Below are 27,579 nucleotides of genomic sequence, written 5' to 3'. Positions count from 1 at the left end.
ATATACGCAAAGGTATGCATATATACAAACATTGCCCCTAGGTATATAAGTTTTTATGTATTTGAAATGCAGACACACACACACATAAATACAAATGCAAACACAGCTATCTGAAAGTTAACTAGAATGCATCTTCTTATTTTTCATGGCAGCACAAGCTCTTTTTGTCTGCTAACCCCTCAGTCACTAATTCATATTTTTTTAAAGGGAAAAAAATATGCTTCTGTGCTCTAGTTTTAAAATGCAAAGGTATGATGTTATTTGTCACCATGCCCAAAAAAGTCCTTACTCGGTAACTTTGCCAGAAGAGGGAGAGAGAGAGAAGGCAAATGCTCCCCCAGCTGTTTCCTGTCTACAGTGTCTGTGTAATGTAGATAAATGTGAGGATTTTCTCTAAATCCCTCTTCTGTTTGCTAAATCTCACTGTCACTGCTAAAATCAGAGCAGATAGAGCCTGCGCAATGGAATAAAGTCCTCAATATTGAAATGTGACATTGCTCTCAACATCTCACATCTCTCTGGATTTCTTTTTTCTCATCATTACTGCTAACAAATTCATTTCCAGACTTTGCACTTTTAAGAAGCAATGGAAAAAATCAACAGTCTTTCAACACAATTAGTTAAGTGCTGCTTGTGTGATTTCTTGAAGGTAAATCTTTATTACTATTTCAAATAATTTTTTAGTTTTATTTTGCTGTGTATTGTCTGCTTCTGGTTTGAAAAGTATTGTGCACTTTTCAATAACATTATTTTAGAACTGAGAATTATTTATAAATTGCTGAACATGCAATTTTATGTGATCTGGAAAATGGCTGTATGTAATAGTTGCAATTACATAGATGACTGTAAGGGTAAAGTATTGCATATACATGTCTTAAATTTCACTTCTATTCAGAGAACTTTGTAATATTTCAGTTATGTCATTATTAAAAGGTCCAATTACATCATTGTCTATATTGTTAATGAATGCTTCTGAAAACAAGAACTTTTAGCTATTTTCTGCAGGTGCAGGGTTTTATAGGAAAAAAGGTATTATTCAAATGTTAAGTTTCTGCAGTTTTATTATACACAATTACAGAGAAAATGTTCATGCTTTCACAAGGAAACTTTCAAGGGATGTTGTCACTGCAGCAATTTTCTGGCAGCATCGTAGCATTTGCTTGTTTTTTGCTTTCATAAATTAAAAGTAAATGAGAAGTTCAGTTTGTTTTCTACATTAGAAACCAGCTGCGACTCTTGCTGACCTTGCATATTTGTACAGCTTAAGCAATTGTACATAAAGAAAATGGAAATTCCCTTACATGTTCATCTCCAAGTTCTCCCTTCTAGGGAGGGCTGTTTCAGGAAAGTTTGCATATGAAGTTTCATGTTATGACCCTATAATTTCTGCACAATAATATAAACTGTCTTAGGTAAATTTGACTTCAGTAGGTGCATTGACCTCTGTTTCTGTCAATTGGCTCCAGTTCAACTTTCCATTATCAGCAAATTTACATCCGTCAAGAACTTTTTGTTTTTAATATTTTGCAAGGAGATTTATGCAGTTGAAAGAATTATCCTGTTTTAATTGTTTAAGGCCTAATTATTTTTTTACAATGTCTTACACTTAAAACACACTTATCTCATTCCTTAATGACCTAATTACAGGTCTGTAATTGTAATGGATGAAATCATTCCCTTAATGTATAAGTGGGCATCCCTTCCAATATACTTGAAAGATGAAGATTTTTTTTTTTTAAAGTATTGAGCAAGGCACTAAGAGACATAAAAGTAATGTGCTAGTTCCTCAGCTGTGCATCCTGCCAAGCTTCCTTGGAATCAATGGAACATATTGATTTAGGTTAGCATGTAGCCCAGATTCTTTACTCAAAGTTAACAGTATTTAAACCTTGATCCGCTCTAGAGTATATAGGCTTTATTTATATAATAATTACTAGTGAATACTGTTATTGCATAATAATTACATATTTCTACTATGGTTTGATAATCAGGCCCACCCTCTCTGTAGTAAAATGTAATTTTGAGTATATATCTTTTGATTTCTTTCTATAGAATATACTGTCCATAAATATGTTGCCCCACTCCAGGTATTTATAATTATTGCAGATGTTCTTACATGTTACTAAAATGACTGAGTATGTGAAGAATTCTTATGCACAACTTTTGTCAACTGATAGTTTTTTAGGCAAAGAGGACTTACATAGAAGAATTAAGAAGTAAATGAGATGTAGAGTGTTCGTATATGACATTCCTTTGTGGTGCCACTCTTCTGGACTGTTAAAAGAGGAATGCAGCAAAAGCTGGCTATTTTACTGAAAAAAAAAGGAAATTCCAGCTGTGAAAATATGGTCATTCTATGCAACTAAAAGAAGTGCTTAACCAGGCTCATCTTGAACCTGTATTCAATTTCCTAATGTAATTAGATGCTTCAATAAACCCCACCCACATGGCAAAGCTTTTTCTTTTAAGCTCTCAACTTTCTAGTCAAATTGGGGATAATGTAAGTATTCTGCTTGATTGTAGAGAACCTGAAGCAATATTGGATTACAACTTTGTATTTTCTCAAGAATATTCCTCTCAGACATAAAGTGGAGCTTTGATTTTATCACAAACATATTGAATCAATTAATGTTGTGTTTAATTAAAATGATGAAGTAAAGTTAAAGTTTTAAACTATGTTTTGGAAGTAGTTTTAATGAAACAGTACTTAATTTATCAAATAATTGATTGAACCCTAGAAACATGTGAGTCTGTTTTCTTTTCTGCAAAGTTTTTACGTGTTTGAAAGTTCTTGACTGTTGTTAAATTTGGAGATAAAGTTAGAAATTCTCTGTGGTTTATACTGTGCAGCCTTCTTGGCTTCCACTAAAGGAAAAACAGTAGATAATCTGTTTTGTCGTAGTTCAGTGCTGATATTTATCTGAAAATGCAAGCCAGCTGAGAAGTCTTGAAAAATAAAAAATTGTTAAATGTCTAAAATTTATGTTTATTTCTGGACCAAATGTTATACGAGAACAAATTGCTAAATACATAATGTTCTTGTATTTGTAATGTCTTTCAGCTTTCTGAGGCAGTGTGCTAAACAGCTTTCTGCTTTACCTCCTCAGAACTGGGAACCATCTTAAACTGCAGGTGCATCACATTTATCTTATAAATTCAAAAATATGGCAAAGGAAAAAAGAAATTGTTGTTGTTAAGATATGGAATCATTACAGGAAATAATGCCTCATTACCATCATTCATTTATAATCTAATCTTTTTCCATCTGCCATTGCAGTCATGTCTGTGCATTCAAGCTTGTTGGGTTTTGCATGGCAAAGTTGGCTAAAGACTCTTGTGAATGGGAAAATATTTATTCATTCTTTTTTATAATACATCATGGGATTTAGATTTGTTCATTATTGTCATAGTGGAAATAGGGGACTCATCTAGCAAGGTACTAAGATCCCTTGCCAAGCAAATAAGAATTCTTAAAAGTTATTGACTAGAGAAGACTCAATACCCCACTGGATCAGATCCCAATTGATCTGACAATAGACAATTTCATCAGTTTTTCAAAAGTTCAGTGAAGAAATAAGATTAAATGGTCCCTGAAACCCTGAAAGAAACTTCAGGGAAGATTAATCATTTTACTTCAATTACTTTGTACTAGTTTGCTAATACAAAGCAGTTTTAAGCCAATTTTAACTGTATGTGGAAGACAGATTTGTAACTTCTTACCTGACTGCAATACTGATGTTAACCTTGAAAGAAAATGAAATTAAATTCAGATTTACACCTTTTGAAACTAGCATTTTTGGCAAGCGATCTAAGTAAGTTCAGAGTATGCATTAAGCACATTCTTCAGTGTCCTGCTACTACAGGTAAATAGCTCTTCCTAATATTAAAAAACAAACAAACAAACCCATCTTCTTTGATATGTTGGGTAAGATCTTTGGACATAAGTTGATACTAAAGGAAGTGGATAAATGGAATGGTGCAAGTTTACACCCATTGAGGATTGGCCTTTCTTCAATCATAAGTACAGAAAAAAGATAGTTTATAACCAAATGCAAATGAGAAAAGAATTATCACCTCTGTGTATACCTCATAGCCACTCCTGACTAAGAGGATATAATGGACATCAATGAAGCATGGCTGCATTTCTCGAATGCTTCCAGATATTTGCCTGTTAGTAACAGGAGACTGTAAGAGTCACTGGTTGTGGTTCTCTACTATGGAAGGTCCCACATCAGTTCCAGTAACACTGGCAAGCTGTACCTTGAAACTTTTTTTGGTTTGTCCTGGTATTTTCCTTTTTAAGGTAGCTGGAGAATCATGGAGTCCTAATAAAGAACTCTCTTCCTATTAAGCCAAATCTCCTTCCATTCAGTTTGCAGCCATTTATTCCTGTGCCAGTGCTGGCTTTTAGTTTAAATAGTTCTTCTCCATCATATGCCACCCCCATTTCCCACAGTACATTGGCAGGCAAATTTCATATTCCCTCAGCTTATCTGTCTAAGACAAACCAATTCGAAGTTCTCTTCCTTACTTCTATCATTCCAGGTTTCCCTTTGCCTGTCTATTGCACTCCCCCATATCCTCCTCTTGCAGGAGCAACCATAAATTGTAGTCACTACAGGGATCCCTAACTTACTTGTGAATGTGAACCAAGAATGTTCACCAGAGGAAATATTCAGTTCACAAAATACATGGACTGGAATATGTAGACCATTGCAAAATTATGATGAGACATTTCCTGATAGTACAGTTATTGTCCAAGAAATTATAGTACATATTCATGCTCAGCTCACGAGGGTGCAGGAGTTCTTTTCTTTAAGACTCTGTTGGGAAATTCTGACACTGCTTTTGCTTCCTTGGCAGGTGAAGATGCACACTGTGTCCTACACCCATTTCTTCTACCTTGGGCTGTGTTTGCTTACCTTAACCAGTTCTGTTGCTGCTGGCCCAGAAACACTCTGTGGTGCTGAGCTGGTTGATGCTCTTCAGTTCGTGTGTGGAGACAGAGGCTTTTACTTCAGTAAGTCAACCTTTTCTTTCATTCAACTGCTAAACTTTTCCATGTAATCCATTGGAGTCTTCTACTCCTCTAAATGGGCTTAGCTATGGTCACCGAGGCTGCCGACTATGACTAGTATCCTTTATCTCAGAGACACTCAAGACTTCAATTACCATGAAGTCTCAGTAAAGAATAAATTTTCGCCTGTGTTCAACCTCTCTGAGTTTCTGATGAATTTTGCTTTTCAGACTTCTTATTGTTTTTAACCTCTTTGCAGCTGCTGCTATTCCACCTGCTATATTACTGTTTTCCACTGACCTGTCACTGAAATTAAATGAATGAAAGCACATACTAGACCCAAGACATTCATGAGGCAGAGGTGCATGTACCTGTTATGTCAGACTACTAGTAAACAGTTTAAATACACATTGTATCATATTAAAAACGCATTAGCTTCAACATCTGGTTTGAAAAAAAGAAAAGTTGGACGGCAGCAAGCAGAAAGTTACCACGTCCAAGGATCCACATGCTTCATCAGTTAAATACAGGTGGAGGAAAATTCATGTGTGGTGACATAATAAACACTAACACCAGTACAGGCAACAGATAAAATTAACTCTGCGATTGTGTGGATCAAGAAATATTCACCTTGTAAGGAATAGAAATCTATTTCTGATTTTCAGCTATTTGCTACTCAAATAACAAAGTTAATGAAACTTTTAGCTAGGAATATACATTCATTCTGAATGCATTCATTAACATATTTGTTCAAAACATCCTAGAATTTTTGTTCTTACAGCCTCTGAAGCTAGCATTTACTTTTAAAAACAGTATATGCTTCTCTGATGTTCTTTTCTGAGGTTATCCATCCTTCGTGTCCAGTAATAATTCTTGTCTTCTAAGCCATCATTTTTGGGTTTTTGATCATACCCACCCTATTCCTATTAATTTCTGTTCATGGAGTTATTGCTTTCAATATTTACTCCTTGCTTGCCATAAAAGCAGAAGTTCAGATTCTTGCACTTCTAAATTATAAAAAATCCTAATTTCCTCAACATATAAATTGTAGACATTTTCACTATCTTGGTACATCCTATTATAGTTCACTTTTGAAACTGGGCACCTTGGTTTTGTATATGCAAAGTAATTCACTAGTCACAAAATAACCTTTCTTTTCTGTATTTAACACTTTAGTTATTGTTAATGAGCATCTATTCTAGGCTGCTGTTGAACTTAGTATTCTGGTGCTAAGCACAATATTGAAACTACTGGAATCTCTCATAAAGGAACTTACATTTTTCTACCAACTCTTTAGGTGTTCACACACTTATACATCAAAATTCGTTATATTTATCAGCAGCTCCGTTACACGTAAGGGGTTATTTGAGTGCCCTACAAATACTTTATGGCTGGAATGAATGTGAAGGAAGACTGACATCTCCCACTCCTGTTTCTGCACCAGAAAACAATGAGATATATACTACATCCTTAGAAGATTATAGCATTTTTTCTTTTACTGTGTATGTATCTTAGATGATTCTCTCCCACCAAAGTCTTTGCTGCTTGTTCAGAGAGCTATCATTCTTGTTTACCACTAGAGTAGCTGTTACTGCCAAGCTGTCAGACCTACTGTTATGTGTACTTTGTGTTCCTCAAGGTAAGAGGTTATGTGAAATGCCAACCATTAGCAATAAATCTCTTTGTTTTCAATCTCGGTTATTCTAAGGTTTCACAATCTGTTTCAAATCTCTACCCTAAGATAAGTCATCCTTACTTTAAAATACCTGAACGGGTTTCCAAAGTTTCAAAGGAGATCATTACTCTCGCAATCTTGATTTTTTTTATCTGCTGTCAGTTAAGACTTTCTCTTAAGTTTTCTCTGGTTTTTTTTCACATTCTGAGTTTCTACTTGAAGTAATGTAACTTGACTCCATAAATGTTGACCTTGTTTTATATGGAAAAGTGTGGAAGCTTTTACTTATGAATGACCACTTTTAGGAAAGTCTTGCAAAGTTGTAATCAACATACTGCAGTTGCATCATTCAATAGGAATTTTATGAAGCTAATATGTATGTGGCCCCTTGGATGCTAAGTAATGTGTGTCCTCTACCTGAATACTTCTGATTCACAAGGAAGCAATTTAGTCTGTTTTAGCCTTCTCCTTAAATCTAAAACACAGAACTGGAAAAAGTAAGCCCAGTTAACACTGGTAAAGCAAATAGCAAATGTACTACCAAAGCTAGTGAATATTTTTCTTTTGTTGTAAAGAGTATGTCAATTAAAGTAGTATTTTAAGCCTTCCTTTCTCATATTCTGGTTCCTTTAAATAAAGTATAATCAATGGTAGTGTTTGCCTTTAACTTGCACAGGAAATAGCTGTGAGGGAAGCTTTTTCTTCCATCATTCTGTATTTCACTAGAGACTCCAAATATAAAGAATACCTTTTGGCTGAGGTGCAACTCCTGGTTCAGATTCAAGGTCAAAGCTTCTGACTATTCCTTGGGAGCTGTGGGTGGAAATGAAGATAGAAATAGCTGTATTACTTTCTGTTGAAATTCTGTACTTTGCAACCACAAGGCTATATCTATGGCTAGGACTGGAACACAAAAATTTCCTTTATATAGTCTACTTTGCCCAACTTTCTAGCTATAAAAGGAAACTCTTTACAGCTTTTCAGGAGATGCCCCAGCTGCTTACCACACACAAAGGAAAGTATTGACTTCAAGAGGAAGTCAAATGTAGTTTCTACCACTCTTTCTTCATGAGATAGACTGTCAAGAAGCACTTTTAAAGTTTTTTTAGGGGAGAACACTGCACAAACCCCAAAATAGAAAATTTGCTTTTTTCCTTGGTCACAATTCCAACAGGCAATGGCTACTCCTCAGACAGCTTTTTTTTCTCCCATGATTCACCAGAGAAAAGCAGTTTGTTGCCACCTTTTATCTAGGAACATCTCTCTAGGAGAATTTCTGCCGCTCAAGTTCCTGTGTGCTAGGTTTTGTTGGGAGAAGCCAACAGAGAGCCTGGCCACTGCTACACAAGTGGCTACACTTAAACACAGCTTTTCTCAATTAATGTTTCTCTAGTCTCAAAACCTCTGGATTCAACAGTCATGAAGCAAAGTGGGATGGCTTCATCATTCACTTGAATTTTAATGTCTAGGAAGGTCTACCATGATACACTTATTACAAAACAATGCTGAGAGCAGAGAATATTGGAAAAACTAAAAGGACAAATAACAGAAAACTTACGGAAGTGATAATCTAGAAGGGGATAAATTTTGCCTGAAATAGTCTAGTCTTATCACAGGAATTTACTTTGTAGATTAGTCAAAAAATTATTTATTTGTATGTGTGGAATTTGCTGGACAATCATTTAATTCTTTCTCATACTCTTTCTTGAGGACTATTACTACCACGAGAAAGGAAAGCTTATGTAGTTTTCTCTACGGAGAAAATGCTATATTCTTTTTGATCTAGTTTCTTCTCCTTTGAAAATACACCTTTTCCAATAAATACATAGCAATCTGGCTAATAATACATATGAGTGCCAATAAAGAAACAGGTTTTTTATTTCCTTAGACATTTTCAGTCTTCTAACTTTTAAAGTCCAGTTAGATGGCAACATCTATTTGAAACCATGACAATCAACTTCATGAATTAAAATTCTATCTTTTTTTTCTGTTAAAAACACTGCTTTGGTCTTATGTTGAATCTTCTGAAGTATCACTTGCATAGAAAAGAAGGAGCAGAATTTAGATACCTGAGACAATGGAGTTCCTCTGATATTCTTCAGAGAATGGAGAATGATCTAGCACATGCTTCCATATGTGAAACAGTGAATACCATAAAAGATGTTTTTTTCTGGTATCCAACTTAATGTTCCCTGTGTCAACTGCTTTGTGGAGAATTATTGCAGATTTTTTCTACATTTTTTTGTCCAATAAGACAACCAAAATTGTGTGCTGTCCTTTGGAAAATCCCCAGCTGTAAGACTATTAGTTTATAATTATCAGAAAATCAGAATAAGAAGGTGAACATAATTTTGGGTAATGAGAGCTGTCATCAGATCTCATTGCTTTCTAGAACTAAGGTGTCTGTGGAGGAATTGCTGCCTTAGAAAAGAGGAAATAAGTGGTATAGCAATAGGCAATTACATTTTGCTTCTTCCATTTCCCTTTAGTTAAGAGCTTCTTGTTTACTTCAGAAAATCTGCTTTTAAGATGTTATTAAAGTTTCTAGGCCTGTCAAACCTATCAACATAATTACAAGAGATGGCATGGCACTCAGTTCTTTAAGTACTCCATACCTGTAGGAGCTATGAGTCATTAGCTCCTCTCTGCATCCCTGATTGAAAGGAGCATTAGTGTTGGAAGCCCAGCAGAGGCATGCTGAAAAGCTGCCATGGACACACACAGACTGTGGTGTCAGTGACAGTCTTACAAATCTTTGCAAAAAAGTGCTGGTCATCTTGGCTATGTTCACACAGCAAGATCTAAGAGTGTTTTTAAGTTCCTTGGTCTGGCTGTATGCCCCATTCATGTCCAAATACTGCATCCATGGAAGATTTGGGTGTGTCAATCTTTATCCCCAGGTTTCTTACTTTCCTTATAGGAAAACTAACCTGGAAAGGAGCTCTAGCCAAGTCTGAAGAGTCAGTGCTCAGGGAACCAGAACTATAGGTACAATTACTAATACATACCTCTGTAAGAAAGACAGCTCTGTCCTCTGGAATAGTATCACTGTATAGCCAAATAGCTGACACATAAGTTTGATATGTGCTTTGTTGTTCCTGGTAGTAAACACTGAGGAAGTTCTCTGAAAATACGCCAGTCTTTGAAAGAATTTTCTTATTTTTTACAACATTAACAAAGGATAGGGAGTGTTCATAAAGTCTAACCCTAGTTTAGTGAGGTTAATCTTCTTAAGTTACCTCTTTAATAACGGAGAGAGAGGGTCTGCCTTCTTCCTCCATGGATCACACAGTGAGTCTAGGAGGATTTATCCTCTAAAACACACTAAATTTAGACCCTGCTAGCAGGTCTTCTCTGCAGCTAGTTCCTCAGGTCACCAAGGATTTAATAATTTTTCAACCTTTTCATTAAGCGGGAATGTAGTGGTGATGATAATTTTAATGAAGTGACTGGAAGCAAATAATTGATCAAAATTTCAACAAGAAACAACTCTGCAAAAAGCGTCTCCTACCAAAACCAAAGAAGTACAGTTTCTCCAGAAGTTCGATTTATACGTGTCTTTATTAGCTGTTAGATGTTAGAGATGCTAGTGCTTTTTATGATGTTTACCTTTTTTCTATGCACTAGACCAAGTTCCAGATTTGGTTTCAAATAACGGGAAGCTGTTATTTGACATTTGATTCCCTAACTGCTATATGTGTATTTAATACATTGTTTAGTCTCATGTTGGATAAAGTCACTCAAAGAAGCACTTGGCAAGATCAGCATGAATTCTTGGCATAGCTGCCCCTCTTACTTTTCCACTGAATCTTAAATACCAAGAAAAACCCTTTGCTGACTTCAATTCATACGCTTTATGGAATTGGCCAAAACTTTTGTATAGAGACCTCTGCATTTGTTCTGGTATTAATGATGCATTTGCAATGCTTGATCAACAGTAACAGAAGTCACAAAGCAAATTATACAGTTTAGCAGAACTACACACTCTCTTAATTAAAACCTTTTGCACTGACTACTTGTGCATCTAGGGCAATCTATACGGGGTGCTCATTCAAAGATGGAAGTTCATACAGCCATTTCTCTAGGGTTTATTCAGCACTTTAGCTCTCATGCATGCTTCAAACCTCTCACATCACTGAAAATCAAATAGAGACTTAGAGCCATTTTCTTCTCAGATCTTTGCTAAAAAAGGGTGGATCTGAACTTGTGTACTAAACCATACCCAAATGCCAATATTTAGCTGTGGTACAAGCTTAATTGTTAAAAAATACGACAACAAATGCAAGGGGGTAACCAACAGTTAAGTAATTTCTCAGTCTAGAAATCAAGACAAAAGAAATATCACACATGTATACTTATTGAAGAATGTATGCTAAATTTATCCCTGCTAATAACCACAGGAACTTCACTGTCGAGAGGAAGAAAAAGCCATTAATTCATACTTTCTTTGTGGTGCATTTAATGCAAAACTACTATGAAAGATAAAGGTCAAGTACTGGGTCTAATTGTTAAGTAATGACAGGCACATTTCATGTTTGCATCAGTGAATGAGGTTCTGAGAATAGGAATTTTAACATATATGTAGTATTTGGAGGGGCCAGAGGGTCACTCCAATTCATGGACAGTTAAATTCCTACAAAAATAAGATCTAAATCTGAGATACTTGCTGTGTTTTCTGATTGAATACCATGTGCAGACAAATTTCATGTATTTTCAATGTTCTTGCTCATACAAGATAGAATGGAAGGTGTTCACTTACCTCATGTTAATTCCTTTCCTAGTGAAAACTGGAATAGATTCCTGTCATCAAAGAAATAATTTAGAGCTCAGCTCTCTCTTTCTTTTCTTTTTTAATGTTTCCCATCTTACTTTTGAAATTCAGCTGCCATCCCAGTCTTCCCATTTCTGCAAATTAACTCTTCTAGAATAATGGGATGCTTCCAAACAGCAGAACCTTCTGCTTCCTTATGTGCCCATAAAAGTGTGGAAGTGGGGAAAGTGTGCCCTCTTAAAGCACTTCTGTTAGGAAGTTATGACTCACGCACAAACCTGAAATTATTTTTTTTTTATACAGAACTATTTGTTTATGGTGTTTCTGTCTTTGTGTGTTGGGCAGAAATTTACACAAGGTTGAGTCTGCAGGAAAAAGAAGGGGTTGTCTCAAATCATTCTGACTTAACCCAGCTCACTGAACAAAACTTATGTATGTCTTCTTTCTGAAAATAAATATTCTAAGAATACTTATTTACTATTTCTATCTCCAAAAAAGTAAACACTTAATGCCCCTAAATCCCATAAACAGCAAGTTGTAAGTAAAACTATTGAAAATTGTTTTGATGTCAAAAGAATGTTAATTAACAGCCATAGCCTACTAAGGCAATGGATAAAACTTAAGTTACACACAAAAACTCTGCATTTCATGTGTCTGTATGCTAAAGATTATTTTAAAATATGTGGCTTATGCAAAGGTGTAAAAAGCCTAAGTGTTGTGGGGAAAAATGTAGAGAAGATGCCATTCTGGTTGCAGATTTGAAAAGATGAGTACATTGCTAATTATGTTTGATAGCTGTGTCGTACCACGTATAATAAATTCAATTTACAAAAGAGGGATATTTTTCAGACTTGTCTCAGCCCCATCAAAATGATTAGGCATGAGTTTCTACTCTTATAACGAAATTTTTACAGCTTCCTTTTGTAAGTTTTCATTGATTACTTCAGGTTACATAAAAACTAATAGGGACATCTATTTTAGGTTACCACAGCAGATTTAAGTTGTATACGTTTCACACCTTGAAACTTTTGTGGACGAGTAAGATGTAATAAGTTGTTTCTACATCCCCCGAATTCCTGAATTACTAGTCAACAGGTCTTCCATGAAAAAAACTTAGTTTTTCCTACGTATTTCAAGTTTTATGTTTCTTTCCATTAAAGTTTCCAGCCTTTCACAGACATATTTAGTTTGGCAGGAAGAATCTGGTGACTCATAGACTGAAGAAATTTGAGAGCAAGCTACTGAAAATGTATCTAATTTCTTCTTGTGTAATTTGGGAGCAAGCTACTGATAGTATGTCTAATTTTCCTAGTTTAATCAGATGTATTATTGGCAAATACATGTCCTGAATAAAAGCCATGTTTATTTCTGAAATATATAGCTAAGATTAAATGCAAAACCACCATATATTTGCTTTTAGAACACTTCTGGGTTTTTTATAATTGTTTCTGTCATTTTACTCTAAATCAATGGCCCTGAATGAAAAACAGAGGTATTAGTGAAACAATTTGCATTACAACCCTACTTATATTTTGTAAATCAGTAATATCAAAGTGTTCCTTATGATGTTTTTGGTGGTTTTTTGTTGGATTTTTTTCTTTTTGTTTCAAGGAAGGATAGGGGTCTAGGAAGAATAGGATGCTTTTATACCTCCATGATTTATATAGAGGAGAGATGTATTAGAAAAGTTCTCCTTTGTATTTTACATTATTGACTATATTGTTCCTTTCATGTCTGTTCAGACAAAAGATTTTTAAATTCAGATCTTTCTAGACATACATCTTTTTCATTTATCTACATACCTTCTGAATGGTAAAGACTAAACAGAGTTTGATCCAGAATAAGAAGCTTCTGGTTCAGACTAGTTCCATCTGCTTTTGGACACTTAAATGAGGATTCTGAATCAGCAACCTACTCAAGCTACTCAGTCAGTGAGAGGACTAACAAACTTTCAGAGCTCTCATTAAGTTATGAATATCCTGTAGGACATACTTTTCCTTCTCCACTAAATTAAACAAGGCAATCATATCCTTACGCTAGTTAATTCAGTTGAGTAAGGACCCTCCATTAAGAGCCTAAATTTTTGCTGGGATGAATCTATTCAAAACCATAAAATGAACTTCATTGTAGAGATAAGGATACACTCATACAGACTACATTTCAGACCAAAGCAAAACCAAGCTTATTTTAGCTACCATGGTATTATACAGTTAAGCAAAACCTAGAATGTGCCTTGTCCAGGTAACACCTGTTAGAGCTGCTCCTTTGGCCTTTAAGAACTCCCAGGCCTTAGTCTAAGTGTGAATCGTGTTGGAGAGCGCACTCCACCCTGAGACAGGAAAAGTACAAGGGAAAAGCTTATCTATCTTTTTTTTCTTGATATAATAGATAGAATATACTCTTACATGCCATACTAAGTAAAATTCCTTCATGGTTTTTTCCTGCATAAGACCAGGTGCACTTACCCACGCATAAGTAAGGAAGCAGTTTTTTACACTGCTGTCCACACAGGTTCATTTCTATTCCTATGAATATTCATTTCCCAGCAAGTTTTCAAGAAATTGAGAAAACAGTAATAATATTTAAAACCTAGAGTGACGTCTAAATATCAGATGACATTAAAGAACCATTTTCTCTGTTAAAATGCTGTGCATTCCATCATGGTACCATTGTGGAGAAAAGACACAAAATGATGCTCAAGTATAGTTTTGAGACGCTCATTGATACAATAGGCATAGAGTTTTCAGATACTCAGGCAATGAAACCTTCAAGGTCAGTTTGGACAGGGCTCTGAGCAACCCCATCTAGTTGAAGATGTCCTTGCTCACTGCAGGGGGTTGGACTAGATGATCTTTAAAGGTGTCTTCCAACTCAAACTATTCTATGACTTTGAAGATTTAAAAAATAGTTGCTGCTGACCCAGTGAGCTCATCCATTAAAGCAATAATCTGACTGAATTAAGAAAGAACACCACCTGTGGTTGTAAGCCATTCAATGAGTAGAAAAAACATCACGAAGCACCTTTACCTCCTCACTTCAGCTCCCCACTTCACCCAAGGCAATATAGAAAAAGCACAGATCCACTTCAAAGATAACCACATTTTATGATCTTCTCTAATGTGATTGCTTTGCAAGGAACAGTAACCACAGCAGTTAAAATTTCCAAACCATCTATGGGGGGAGGAACTGTACTTTAGGTTGTTCAAATATTGATAAATCTTTTCAATAACTGTATTGTTTTGAAGCAGAGTATAGCACTAAAAACAAGAAAGTATTAATTATGTTTTCTATGAATAAATATGTATATAATTTAGTTTATTTCAATGTTGTGCAGTGTACCATTCCAAGCTGATTTGGTTTGAGGGAAATGGGATAGAAATGAGGCTACTGTTTCCACAACATCCTCTTACTTCAGTTATGTGTTTACTTCTGCATTTAAAAGGCATGAAAGATGATCTCGTATGAGATACATGAATGATTTTCATACACTTAAGGAGTTCCACCACTATTTCAGGAATTACATGCAGAGATTTAATATAGCTATCCCAAGACACAAACATTTAAAAAAATGGAATGGTCAAGACAAACTGTTCATTCAAGAAAATGGGAAGATATTTTCTAGAATTTGATCCTTATCTTTCTTTTTTTAAGCAATAGAATGAAATTCTACAACTTCATCTCTAATGGCATTAAGTCAACTATCCTAATTTTTCTTTCAAAGTCATTTTATTTCAGTTTCGAAAGCACTAGGACTTGATGCAATAAAATACAACTATTTCCTGTTATCGCTAAGATGAAGAGTAATAAAATGAGCAGAATTCATAAGTGGTGATATTCTTTTTGTCTGCTGTTCTTTTCAAATAGAAATTTCTATTCTGATGTGAAACAGATGAAGTTCAAATCAGTGAAACAAGAACAATTTTTTTTAATAAATAACACTGATCAAGAATCAAATAACGTGCAAAAGATTTCAAATGCAAAATAATCATATTTGAATTATGAAACAGGTGGGAATACCGTGTTGATTTTTTTTTAGAAGGTAATACTTTTTTAAAATGTATTTCTACACTCTCATACGGCAGAGGATAGAGACAGTGGCACGGAAAAGTTGATATGTAGCATAATAAAGAAGGGACGAAGATGATGCCAAACCAGGGGAAAATAGTAATGTTAATAGTCCAGGCTGGCCCTGTCCAGGAGTTTATTCACTTCATAATCCAAAATTGGGAGTCCATGGATACTCAAAGTTATCTGCTAACTTCCATTGGCTTTGGCTCAGTTCATTGAGGATAGTGGAAGTTAGCCTGAGGAAATCTATTCCATGAGTTCTCTACTCATGGAAGAGTACTCTACTCACTAAAGAAAACATTGATCATTGATTTTCCTAGGTCTTTTGGCCATAAGTATCATTGCACCACAAATATTTTCCCTTGACTGGATTCCCACTGCTTTCTAACCAGTCACCTGTTTTTCCTAAGAAATACCAGCTGAACTTCTGATATTTTTCTTTCTGTGTTATAAATATAGCAAAAAAACTCTTTTGAGCAATCAATAGATACTGTTTGTTTCTGATTTGAAAAGGGTACTTGTATATAAAAAAAAAAAAAATTAACATTACTCAAACCAACCTGAAACGTCTCTAGTGTAATTTTAAAGTTCATCTACTATTCATGGGAGAAAATTATCATTGAGTCCAACTCCTGGCCCTGCACAGGACAGCCCAAAGAATCACACTATGTGCCTGAGAGCATTGTCCAAACACTTCTTGAACTCAAACAGGCTTGATACTGTGATCATTTCCCTGGGGAGCTATTGCAGTGCTCAACCACCCCCTGGGTGAAAAACCTTTCCCTAATATCCAGCCTACACATTCCTTGACAGCTTCATGCCATTTTCTCAAGTCCTGCTACAAGAGTGAAGAGATCAGTGCCTGCCCCTCAGGTTCCCCTCATGAGAATATTGAAGATCACAATGAGGTCTCCCCTCAGTCTCCTCTTTTCCAGAATGAACAAACCGAATGTCCTCAGCCGCTTCTCATATAGCTTCCCCTCCAAACCCTTCACATAGCCCTCTTTTATATGCTCTTTAATAGCTTAAGGTTTTTTATAATTTTTGTGGTGCCCAAAACTGCACACAATACTCAAGGTGAGGCCGCCCCAGTGCAGAGCAGAGCGGGACAATCCCGTCCCTCGACCCACTCGCAATGCTTTGCCTGATGCTCCCCAGGACACAGTTGGCCCTCCTGGCTGCCAGGGCACTGCTAACTCATATTCAACTTGATAGCGACCAGGACCCCCCAGGTCCCTTTCCACAGTGCTGCTTTCCAGCCTCTCATTCCCCAGTCTGTACATACACAACCGGGGTTGCCCCATAGCAGGTGCAAAATCTGGCACTTGCCCTTGTTAAACTTCACGTGTTTGGTGATTGACCATCTCTGTAATTTCTTGAGGTTCATATATAACTGTTGAAGTGCCTAAATGAATCTAGATTCTGTGGCAGGTAGATGGCTACATCTAAGAAATTGAAAACTGTTTGGACATGTTACTCTATTTTCAAAAATTAGCACAAATCTCATGAATAGCCAGTGAGACCCTGGAGGCTCCTAAAGGCAGATCAGTCAGACTTTCAATGTTTTTTAGGCACTAGTGAGGCAGATGGACAGTCAAGAGATTTTTCAAAAGCAGTGATATATCTTATTTCCACTAAAATCTATGATAGGTGATCCTAGGCAGGTGGTTTGTTTTGTTTTGTAATTCTAATCCTTCTAGGCATATGCTTGTGTTTTTAGTTGCCTCAGCATCTTTGGAAATACCAGTCAGGGTCCTTAGCTACTTGTCTAAATTTTGCTTATGGACCTTATTGACTACTTTTGAAAAAGCTATCACTATTAAAAGCTCTTCAAAATAAGAATTGGCATAATGAGTTGGCTTCCTCTCTGACGTTAAACATACTAATACGCTTAGTATGAAATCTTCTTATTTCTAGCATAAATATGTGAGGCATCAGATGAAAGCTAATAATTTCCCAAGTGAGCTAAAAATAATGATGGCTGAATTTGAATAAATATTCTAAGAGGCATTCTGGAACAGACACTGGTTAATAAGTACTGTAAATGCTACCTTTCTACTAACCTCATTTGCAAGATGCCAAAGCATAGGCATGCACCACAAACAATACTGGATGAATATTGAACATGAGAAAAATTATAATCATGGCAGGAAGTTGGAGACAATGCATATCTCATTGTTTTCTTTGTCTTCTAACCAGGAAAATTTAATTTAAATTCTCTCAAACTTCTTTACGATGTCTTATTTTGGAGTTTCATGTACTTGTGACTTAGACCTTGTCTCCCCTGCAATGAGACTATCTGATGCACTTAAATTTACTGCACTAATTCAGAATACATTGCAATATAAAGAGTACATTTTATTGAAAGGTATTACTTTGTGTAACAACAAATAATGTAGGAATATATGAATTAAACTCATTTTTAAATGTGCTGCATTGCAAACAGAAGAGTTTAATGAAAGAACTGGTGACTGAAGATATGTCTGAAGAACTCGTTAAAATCAGGGACTATTAGCCTTAATTTTGGTCATAGGCCAATGAGTTTTATATTATAATGGAATTCTTTAGTTAACGAGTAAAAGTCTTTAAAAAAAATTGTATCAATAGTTATGCAGAATACACACTTTTTGGGAGAAGGGAAAAAAATCATTCAAATATTTATTCTGCCTTCACTATGTAATGGGTGGTCTCCTGCATTATTGGCTTCCAAGATCCAAGCACTGCATACAGTAAGAATTAATATTTTCCTCATTAACTCCTCTAAAGTGCTCATCATAGAAGTATTTGATTCCAGCCTTTGGACAAATGTATTATACGCAACAGTATCCCAGGAAATCATCTGTTTCTCTGAGTACTTGTAATTTTTTTTGTTCTAGTGATTTCATATCCAACTGGAGATGGCAAGGACTTTTTTTTCCAAAATAATTTTAACATTTCTGCTAGTACTTTGCATGTTCAGTATAGAATACCAATGTCAATTAATTTAACCTAGAGATACAGTGAAGTAGTACCTTCCCTTTATACAGGTAAAAATTAAGAAAAAACCAAAACCAGCTCCAAAGCATGCAGCTGCAAGTGTGCCCCTACCTCAAAAGCAGCTTCAGCATATATCCTATCCTACCTGAACTAACAAAGCACTTTTGCCAAAAGAGCTGGAAACAAAAGTGGTGTCATCCTCCTCTCTTTTTGTTCAAATCTAAACACCTTTCAAAAGGATCATTAGCCTCTTTCTGCTTTCGTTGGAGCAACAGAAATTGCCTCCTTCTTGTGAGCTGCAGGAATTCAAGAGCAGCTGCTGTGCAGGACAGCAGCAAAGCACTGACCGAGAATATGGTTTGTTGTCAAGTGGCTTGTCATAAACAGCAGTCAATGCAGAGACATTTAAAACTCTAAATTCTTGAAATCTCTTCATCAAGAGATCTGATTTTAGATGGAAAGGTTAAAAACAATTAAGAAAGAAGATAAATACATTAATTTTCCTTTTCAGCTAATGAAGGAACCCACAGAAGGTGGTACAGAAAATCCTAAATCAGTTCACAAAAAGTTAATCAAGTACTATAGTTGCGTTAGCACCCCTCAGAGTTCAGAAAATCACAGAATGGAAGGGACCTCTGGAGATCATCCAGTCCAACTCCCCTGCCAAGGCAGGGCCACCTGGAGCAGGTGACAGAGGAACATGTGCAGGTGGGTTTTGAATGTCTCCAGAGAGGGAAACTCCACAACCTCCCTGGGGAGCCTGTTCCAGTGCTCTGACACCCTCAATGTAAAGTTCTTCCTCATTTTGAGGTCAAACTTGTGCTTTAGTTTACGGTCATTGCTGCTCATCCTGTCGCTGGGCACCACCGAAAAGAATCTGGCACCCTCCCCTTGGCACCTGCTTTTGAGATATTTATATGTGTTAATGAGATCCCTCTCAGTCTTCTCTTCTCTACACTAAACAGGCCCAGCTCCTGCAGTCTCTCCTCATAAGAGAAATGCTCCAGACCTCTAATCATCTTTGTTGCCCTCCACTAGACCCTCTCCAGTAGACCCTTTTCTTCCTTGTACTGAAGAGCCCAGAACTGGACACAGCACTGCAGCTGTGGCCTCACTAGGGCTGAGTAAAGGGGCAGGATCACCTCCCTTGACCTGTTGGCCACACTCTTCCCAATGTACTCCAGGATTCTATTTGCCCTCCTGGCTGAAAGGACACACTGTCAGCTCAGAGTTGCATGCAAAACCTTCAGCAATTTCCTATCTTCTGTAATGACATGAATTAGGCTTATCCATCCATGGGAAGTCAGTTAAACTACCTGCTGGATGAGAATTCATTCAAGTGATTTTATGATGTGAGTGCTAGCAGAGACCACCAGAGCATTTCTAAACAGTCATTATAAAAACACAATTTTTTCACACAACAAGCCTTTGCAATGGACAGTAATCTACTAAATAAAAAGCCACTTTGTATGTCACCTGGTTTCCTTCTTCCTTTCCCTATTCTGCATCACTACATTGTACACAACATTTGGAAAACTGAACAATCTAAACAGATAAATATGATTTTTTTGGTCAAGTCCATCCTAGCCAGCCTCAATTTGTCTTTTTTTTTCAGACAAAGGAATTGATAGGCCATCATTGCCATAATGCCAGTATAGATTGATAATATTTTGATAAAGTTTTTGTTTTGGTGTTTCCCTATAGTTTCAGGAGATGGAAAGATGTCTTGGAAAACTAAAACCTAATTTGTATGAAAAGCAGATTTTTTTCTTGCTGAAACAACTATAATCACAGAAAACTTCTGGCTGAAGCAGGCAGCTGAAAACTGAAAGTCCCATAACTTCTTATTTTGAGCCAGTACTGAAAATCCACCTTTTCTGTGAACCACCTCTACCTCTTAGGTTTGTGTTATGTCCTTATGCTATGTTGAAAGAACTCATAATGCTGTTTTAAAGTACACTTTGAATTCTTTTTAGACACAATTAAACTATAGTAATTCAGCCGATGGCTGCTTGATTTTAGTGCAGCCAGCGAGAAAGCAAACAATCCAATGACCCCTAGTTCACTGAGATTGCTGGAAAATGAAAACAAGGGATTTGGAAGGCCAGTGCTTCAACACATAAAGAAATATATTGAATACTTCAAAAGATATAAAATTCTTAGAACTGTTGGACAGGCTTCTGTGTGTGAACTTTCCTGTCCAAGTGGCATTGCTAAATACCATGGCACCAATCAGAGGGCTGACATCATATTGTTGTGTAACTCATAACCATAGCAATGTCACTTCTTAAAATGCATTATATGTGCATTCAGCTGCTTAAAATCTCAGCTGTGTCAGCTGTTAAAAAGTACAAATCAGGAGATTTATTTTGAAATATGAGCTCTTTGTATTTTTTTTTAACAGAAAATGTAAAGCTTGTTAAGCCAATGTTAGCACTGGAAGTTTGGATTCAGATAACAGACATAGTAAGAACATGTTTCATCACCAATATAATTCACAGGGATATAGTCTAGTAAGAGAGCTAATACTGATAATTTTAATGGATGACAATAAACTTGAGCTTTAACATTACAAATGGGCCAAAATGCACCAGAATGTATGCAGTCAGCAAAAAAAACCTAGAACAACCAAATTGCTGAGTAAATGGTCTAGCTACCAGCCCGAGTTAACTTAGTATAGGTTGGGCCCAACAACTATAAACAATGGAGAACAACATGTAAGAGAAACTGGGAATTTAATCCTCCACTCATTTTTTTTAAACCGTAAGCGCCCTTCCAGAGAATCATTTGCCTCTTCTGCTCTCACTGGAGCCACAGAAATTGCCTCATTCTTGCAAGTTGCAGAAATTCCAGAGCTGCTGAGCAGGGCAGCAGCAAAACACTGACCAAGAATAGTTCTTGTTGCCAAGTGGCTGGTGATAAACAGAGTTCAGTATTGCCAGGTACTAGTAAAGGGAATGACACGTACCCTTTGCCTCAGGTGACATGGTATGGAGTAGCTGCTGTTATCTATTACCCATCCTTTTATAATATCAGTATGTTGGAGCTGTGAGCCAGAGGCACTAATGATGGACTCATTGTGCCTTTATGTGACCACAGTCATCAGTAGTGGTGTAATGCAGCCTTTACCCTCTTGATAATCCACCAAGGAGACTAGCACTGTCATTATGATGCATAAAAATACTAAATAAAGGCTCACTGTGCCCCATAGGCTGCCCTGTATTCAGTGAGTTTTGAGACTGCTTTCAGAAGATAAGGCTCCATAAAACATCATCATCTGGGGTAGAAAGTATTACAGCTTCTTTGGCAATGATAAAAAGACCTGAATTTCTCTGGTAACAAATAACAAGACCACCATCTTGCCTTTCGACATCTGGCAATTATAACCACTACTTTAAGTGCACAGGAATTCCTGACACAGATTACTCCCAGAATCAAAGCCACAGTCACTTGATTTCTTGATATGCTGTATAAGAGGATCTTGTTGCTAACCAATTCCTCATACATACAGAAAATTTAATTATAAATTTCGCATCCATAAAAAGAAATAGTGAGATATTGAAATCCAGAAATTAGACTTTCTAATATGAGAAGCCTAATTGGTGTAAACCATCTCTCATCTTTTAGATTTCAGAGGACAGACCAAGTGTTTCTTTAGGTAGACAATGGATAGAGAGTAAAGCAGCTGGGAGTGCTATGACTATTTCTGGCTGTGGGACTAACTTGTTTACCTAACCTTGAACCAACTAATTTTATCTGTATTTGTTTTACTTTCACCATGTGTGAAAATGAGGCAATGATATTTGTTCACCTTTTAAAAATGCTTTTGAAATCCTCTGATTTAGGTAACAATTCAGATCCAACTAATTATTATTTTTTAGACGCTTACCCACATATAACTCAATCACTGCAAGGGTTAAAGTTTTAAGCAAAATGCCACATTGCAGTAAGGATGATAAATTATAGGTGATAGTCTATCAAACTTAGGAAGACAGTTCAGTAAATACAATAAAAATAGATCTGTTTACATAAGGGATAAAAATTGGCTACTACTTTCAAACTAGAAGTTAATATATGCCATATTACTGCAGAGAATCCCACAAACTGTTTTTAAACAATACTATAACAGTTACATAAAACTTAATGGCAAGTTAAGTAGATCACCCCAGCAGGCCCTCTGCTTACTGCAAGGATATGGCACAGAGTTCATAGGTTACTTGAGACTCGTTCTCCCAGCCAAACGAGTCAAACAATAACACTTTTAGGCACTGAAACACTTTTCTTTGGTTTTCAGCAGAAGCAGATGTAGAGTTGACTGCACAAAGAACAAAAAGAATACTTTGAAAAGAGAGCGACAGCAAAAACATAAGCTCAGCTTGCAGTTTACCTGTAATCATACTTGCCTTTCCCCTTGACACTAGCTTTCTAATATTACCCTCTTCATCTGAGGATCAGGGCAAAGCTTCAATAAATTTGAAGCCCATTTCTTCATGTGTGCTTCAGAGTCCTTTGCTAAACGAATTGGTGCAGTGGTTTAATCTTCATTTTACTTTGGGGTGTGAATTCTGAGTCATCATCATTTAATTTTCTCCAAGCCTCCAGCTCGTGTTTTCTGTTTTATTTCCTGGATGTGTCATAACAACTGAATTGTACCACCCTAGTAAAATGGTAAAGCCTAGCACACATCTGCCAGCAACAAAATACTGTGCTCTCACTCTGATTCCCCACATATTCCACTTTTCACACTTCCTTTGCATCGTTTCAATAAAGTGGTAGAGCCTAGTAAGCAATTTCTTTTATTCTTCACAACATTCTGCCAATAAGTCAAAGGATTGAAAAGACACTTTTGCCTTGCGTGCTCTTGCCTAGCCCCATTTCTATCAATATTCCCACAAGGTTAATTTCCTGAAGTCAGTGACTTCCCTGTAGGTAGGATATCTCTCTGGAGGATTCTGGGTCAATACTGTGCTGATGAGTGATGAAGGCATTATTTTTCAGAATTGCTAAGTAATTTTGACTTGGAAAAATCAGTTGAGAAAAGACTTACTTTTTGAAATTTAATAGAAATTCTGTTCAAAAGTTTCCAGTATTCTTAATGCAGAAACAATAAAAAAGAAATCCTTTAGTCTGACCTTTGAGATATCCATCATGAATTTAAGAGTCAATACAGTATATTTCTTTTAAAAACAGTCATTATACAACAGAATTGCTTACAGAAGAAAAGGAGGTGAGAATTAGCAGTAAAAGAAAGGTGCTACAAGAAATGCAGAAAAATTTCATCTGGAAAGAGGTGAAAACTATGAATCAGAAGAAAGTGTAATTTAAGAGAGAGGAGCCTTTAAAAGTTGCTAACAAAGTTCTGCATTTGGCAGCTACCTTACCTGAACTAGGACTTTGACTCCTTTGAGGGTGAATCATCTTTGAACCAGGTTTCAAGGACAGTTCTCCTCTCACAAACGCACAGCATATGCAGTTTTGTCGAACTTTTGTTACCATATCTGGGCTGGGCAGTGACTGCACAGTGTGGCAGCAATTGCATGTCAGTGGATAGCTACATAGACATCAATTTTGCAGTCCTGTTTAGCATAGACTGTGAAGCATCTCTACAGAAATACCCACATCAGCTCACCTAACCACAGGCCAGCCACATCTAGTTTAACTTCAATCTCAGTAGAGTCCAAGAAAAAAATTCTTTTAAGAGAAACCTCACTTTAATGTTCGCATGGGGAAATATCAATATCAGACAGCAAGTTCAGTTATGGCAGCAGTAACAAATGATAGCAGCTGTTCTAAAGAGCAGGAGAGTTAGATAGCATGGTGACAACTCCTTGAAATTATCATGAGTGGAGCATAACAAGAAAAACACTTGCAGCAGCCCAACTCTTCAGAAAACCGAACCAGTAAATACTTATGGTGGACTGATAAATACCTATACCTACCTTGACTGACTTGGAATTTTGAAATTTGCAATCTCTAGGTGACCTTCCATATGCAGGACATAAATGTACATATCTGAACCGAATTTCCAAGGGGGGTTGGAACTAGATGATCTTTAAGGTCCCTTCCAACCCAAGCCATTCTACGATTCCGTGATTCCTTTTTCCTCCTCCCCAAATTCAACCTTCACATGATGGAAGCACAAGGGTTATTCAGTAAAACAGGCATACATGAAGAGAGGGTTACATTTGAGCAGGGGCAAAACCATATGGCTTCTAATCTTTTTGTTGGAAATGACTCAATGGTTTTAGCTACATCTTTCTCTATCCACCTCCTTTACAAGAATAAATCAAAAAATCTTAAGAACTTATCAAATATGCACAATTCACAAAACCTGAAGCCCAGACAGTTAAGGTTTGGTTAAGTTATAATAGCATTAAGGCAGAGATTAATATTAGAAAGTGTCAGGCAATCTGAAGATTAGGTGTCATTACCTGTTCCAACAATCAGTGGCAATATTACCATGCCAAACAATCAGAATTTATACGTATGATTACCAAACTTTGTGTTCTGCTGCTCAGTTGATGATACTGTTATGGGATATTTAGTTTGCTTTTGCAGAAGTATTTAATTCTCAAACACTTATATGCACTTTGTGCAATAAGTCAGGACGAATTGTTCTTTAGGGACTGGGCTGCCTCCTATTGATTCCAGCCTGAGCTATACCAGATGCCATATAGCCCATCCAGAAAAGCTAACTTTTAATCCTTCTTCTTCTACATCCACTAACTACAACTTAATATAATTGTGCCAGAGCATTGAGACAATAATGAATGAATGGTCCATGAAGAACACTGGAGAGGTTTCAGCAATTTCTGTAAGGAAATGAGTCAAAATTAATCCGAGCAAGATGCAGAACATGGTACAATAATATCTGTTTTCTTCTGATTTAAAGGAAAGAACAAGTGTCCTGTCACTGATATTTTATCTTGATCCAGCGTGGTGTCTAATGTGAAAATTTACAGTGTGAATGAAATAATAAATTAAAAACATCTGTTCTATTAGGGAACAAATCAAGTACTCAATAATTACTACCAGCTTCACCACTAAAATTTTAACAATATGTTTAAATTTTTTAAGACTGCATATTTTAGCAATTTTACAGTATATCACTTTGAAAGACCTTGTGGATACTTGCCAGATGTGATACAGTGGTAGAGGAGCTCTACAGCAGTGAGCTTATTTATCCTTAAATCACCCCGCTCTTTTTCTCTCAAACAAGAGAAAAAATTTCTGAATTTCCTAATGATCTTGCAAGATAAACGTTGAAAATTAATAGAGGTAGAAATTACTATATTAAAAGCAGTATTATATTCTTTAAATCTAGTGCTAAGAACATAAACCTTTCCTAAGTCCTACTTATCAGTTCAATGACGTCATCCTGGAGTAGGAGGAAGGATAATCTTCCTTGTTGCTGCATTATTGAAGAATGGCAAAGAGTTGTAACAAATATGCTGCCCGTCGTGCATGTATGTTTAAATACAACCAATACTGAACAGTCTTTTACATAGGATAGAACATGTTGTGGATTTAAAAAGTCATGTTTTGTTTTCTATATTTCTGATATCTTTTCTCCCTACAACACAGGAACACATCCCAAGCATTTTTCAGTGGTTCCTCTCCGCTCTTTGCCTTTACCAGCTGTCAGTCCAGTGACATTTCCCAAGCATGAATCTGACAAAGAGCAGGGCAGAGTTTAAGTGCTGAAGCTGTGGAGAACAGTAGCAATACTTTAAAATATCAACATAACAGCGTTTTGGGAACAATTTCTTATATTGTTACTTGAATGGACACTGTTTACTATACAACCTCTCACACTGAAGAGAGTTCAGTTATTTTAGAAAATTAAAAGGTTACTGAACTACAGCACACAGCTATTTTGTCAGTTAATTTCATGATTTTCTACCATAATACTTCACGTAAACTAGACATTTAGAAAGCCTACTCTGATTAATACTAAGAAATTTCTGTATAAGGAATTAGGTAAGCTGTTACTACTGTGAAAAAGAGGACAAAGTAGAGAGTACAAGACAGATATTCGGGAAGTGTTTTACTTCCCGAAGATTTGCACATCCTCTTTACCAATTTATCTTTCAAATTTCAGAGCTGTATCTAGAGGTCAAAATGATCTGCCATTCTGGTCTGAAAAACGGTCAAGGCGATGGCCTTCTTCCAACAATTAAGCTTTCTTCTAATTTTCTAGTTCTTGTCTGTTATTTGAGCCACTATAGTCTATGATCCAAATACTGGCAGGAAGAACTACTGCAACATGGAGAGCTAGCACAAGCATTTTCTTCAACCTGTAAAAACACTGGTCCCACTACTGAAATTAAATCGACTCAGCCACTCCAACAGCAGAAAGAGGAGCCAACATTATTTTCGATAGCCTCCAACAATCTTACCTAGTGGCCAAAATTTTAAGAAGCATTCAATGTAAGATGGCTTGATTATGACATTTATTATTCTCATGAGTATCTTTAAACTGAACAGGGAGCATATCTTAACCTCTCTTTGTTCAGAAATAGTTTCGTAATGTTTCTGTTTTTCCCATCTTATGTGATAAGGAGGGAAGATTATCACAGGCCACTCTGACGCTGTTCATGAGGTGAAAGTATTACAATACACAGAAGCAATTTCTGTGAAGAGAAGACACAGTTATGTCCTGTAATGCAGGCAAACCCTTGCACTGCAGACTGTTTCTGCTGCTCTGATTTGTAGGTGCTGCCACACTGCTAACCAAGTGTGAAGGAGCCCTCTAGTGTGAAGAAGAAATGGACCTACTACCCATATTTTGCATAAAAACAACACAGGAAAACAATTACTATAAACAATGCCGCTGTCAGTCTCCAGGCACTTCAGCAGAACACACTGCCCAGGAGATTCAACAATCATAAAACCTCCTGGATCTCAACCCTGAAGCAAAAAAAAATGTGTGTGTATTATAGATGTGATGATGTGATTTCAGGGCAAATGTATGACCAGCCATAAAGACAGTTGTTATTGAAAAAGGAACCAAAAAACTTTGGAATGATGTAGAAATAAACTGCAGCCCCTGTCAGATAAATATTTTGCTTA

The 27,579-nt window shown here is 36.4% G+C and overlaps 1 protein-coding gene across 2 annotated transcripts in view; it reads left to right on the top strand.

Moving 5' to 3' along the window:
* Window positions 1-365: 365 nt before the first annotated feature.
* The window catches only part of IGF1 (insulin like growth factor 1), a 47,413-nt gene continuing 20,199 nt past the window's right edge, over window positions 366-27,579 (top strand). The window contains exons 1-3 of one of the 2 annotated variants that reach the window (XM_039383260.1): window positions 366-649; window positions 3,062-3,132; window positions 4,864-5,020. In XM_039383260.1, coding sequence (XP_039239194.1) covers window positions 4,870-5,020 — 151 coding nt within the window. In that variant the 5' untranslated portion in view covers window positions 366-649; window positions 3,062-3,132; window positions 4,864-4,869. The remainder of the gene's footprint in view (window positions 650-3,061; window positions 3,133-4,863; window positions 5,021-27,579) is intronic. The other variant, XM_027715231.2, reaches the window with a different exon arrangement.

This window comes from Pipra filicauda, unplaced genomic scaffold (assembly GCF_003945595.2).
Source record: "Pipra filicauda isolate LSUMZ 115617 unplaced genomic scaffold, ASM394559v2 scaffold2_size9829703_pilon, whole genome shotgun sequence".
Taxonomy (NCBI): Eukaryota; Metazoa; Chordata; class Aves; order Passeriformes; family Pipridae; genus Pipra; species Pipra filicauda.
This window is presented reverse-complemented; position numbering and strand designations above follow the sequence as displayed.